The sequence below is a fragment of the Arachis duranensis genome, chromosome 2, assembly GCF_000817695.3.
Source record: "Arachis duranensis cultivar V14167 chromosome 2, aradu.V14167.gnm2.J7QH, whole genome shotgun sequence".
NCBI classification, from domain to species: domain Eukaryota; kingdom Viridiplantae; phylum Streptophyta; class Magnoliopsida; order Fabales; family Fabaceae; genus Arachis; species Arachis duranensis.
This window is the reverse complement of record NC_029773.3, coordinates 78750223-78750576: the sequence shown is the minus strand read 5'-3', so window position 1 is coordinate 78750576 and position 354 is coordinate 78750223. Positions and strand designations below refer to the sequence as shown.

General features: G+C 36.4%; 1 protein-coding gene across 1 annotated transcript in view; it reads left to right on the top strand.

Moving 5' to 3' along the window:
* LOC107475310 (reticulon-like protein B12) overlaps positions 1-354 on the top strand; it is a gene marked incomplete in the record, with an annotated part of 3311 nt that continues 2957 nt past the window's right edge. Inside the window, 1 exon segment of the mRNA XM_021135642.2 lies at positions 1-350. Within this exon segment, the coding sequence (XP_020991301.1) occupies positions 348-350 (3 nt within the window).

The window sequence follows — 354 nt, the reverse complement described above, 5'->3', positions numbered from 1 at the left end:
TGTTTGTGTTATGGTTGGCAAAACAGTCTGAAAAAGCAAACAATGCAACTAACAACACTTTTAGGCTGGAAGATTAGACATCCAGCCCCAGCTTTCAAACGACCCATCCTTACAATTCTTGCATACTTCAGGGACCACTTCCACAATTTAATAAAATTATAATAAATAATTATGAGTAAGAAACAATTAAACTATACCAGCATAGTTTCACTGCTTTTCCTTCCTCTCTTTCTTTCTTTCTTTCTTTCTTTTTCTGAGGATCATCATCCCAACGCTCTTTGCTTTTTGGTGTCACACACCCTTACCTGGGTTCAATTTCTTTCCTTTCTCTTCGATTTATCCCCAAAATGGTTT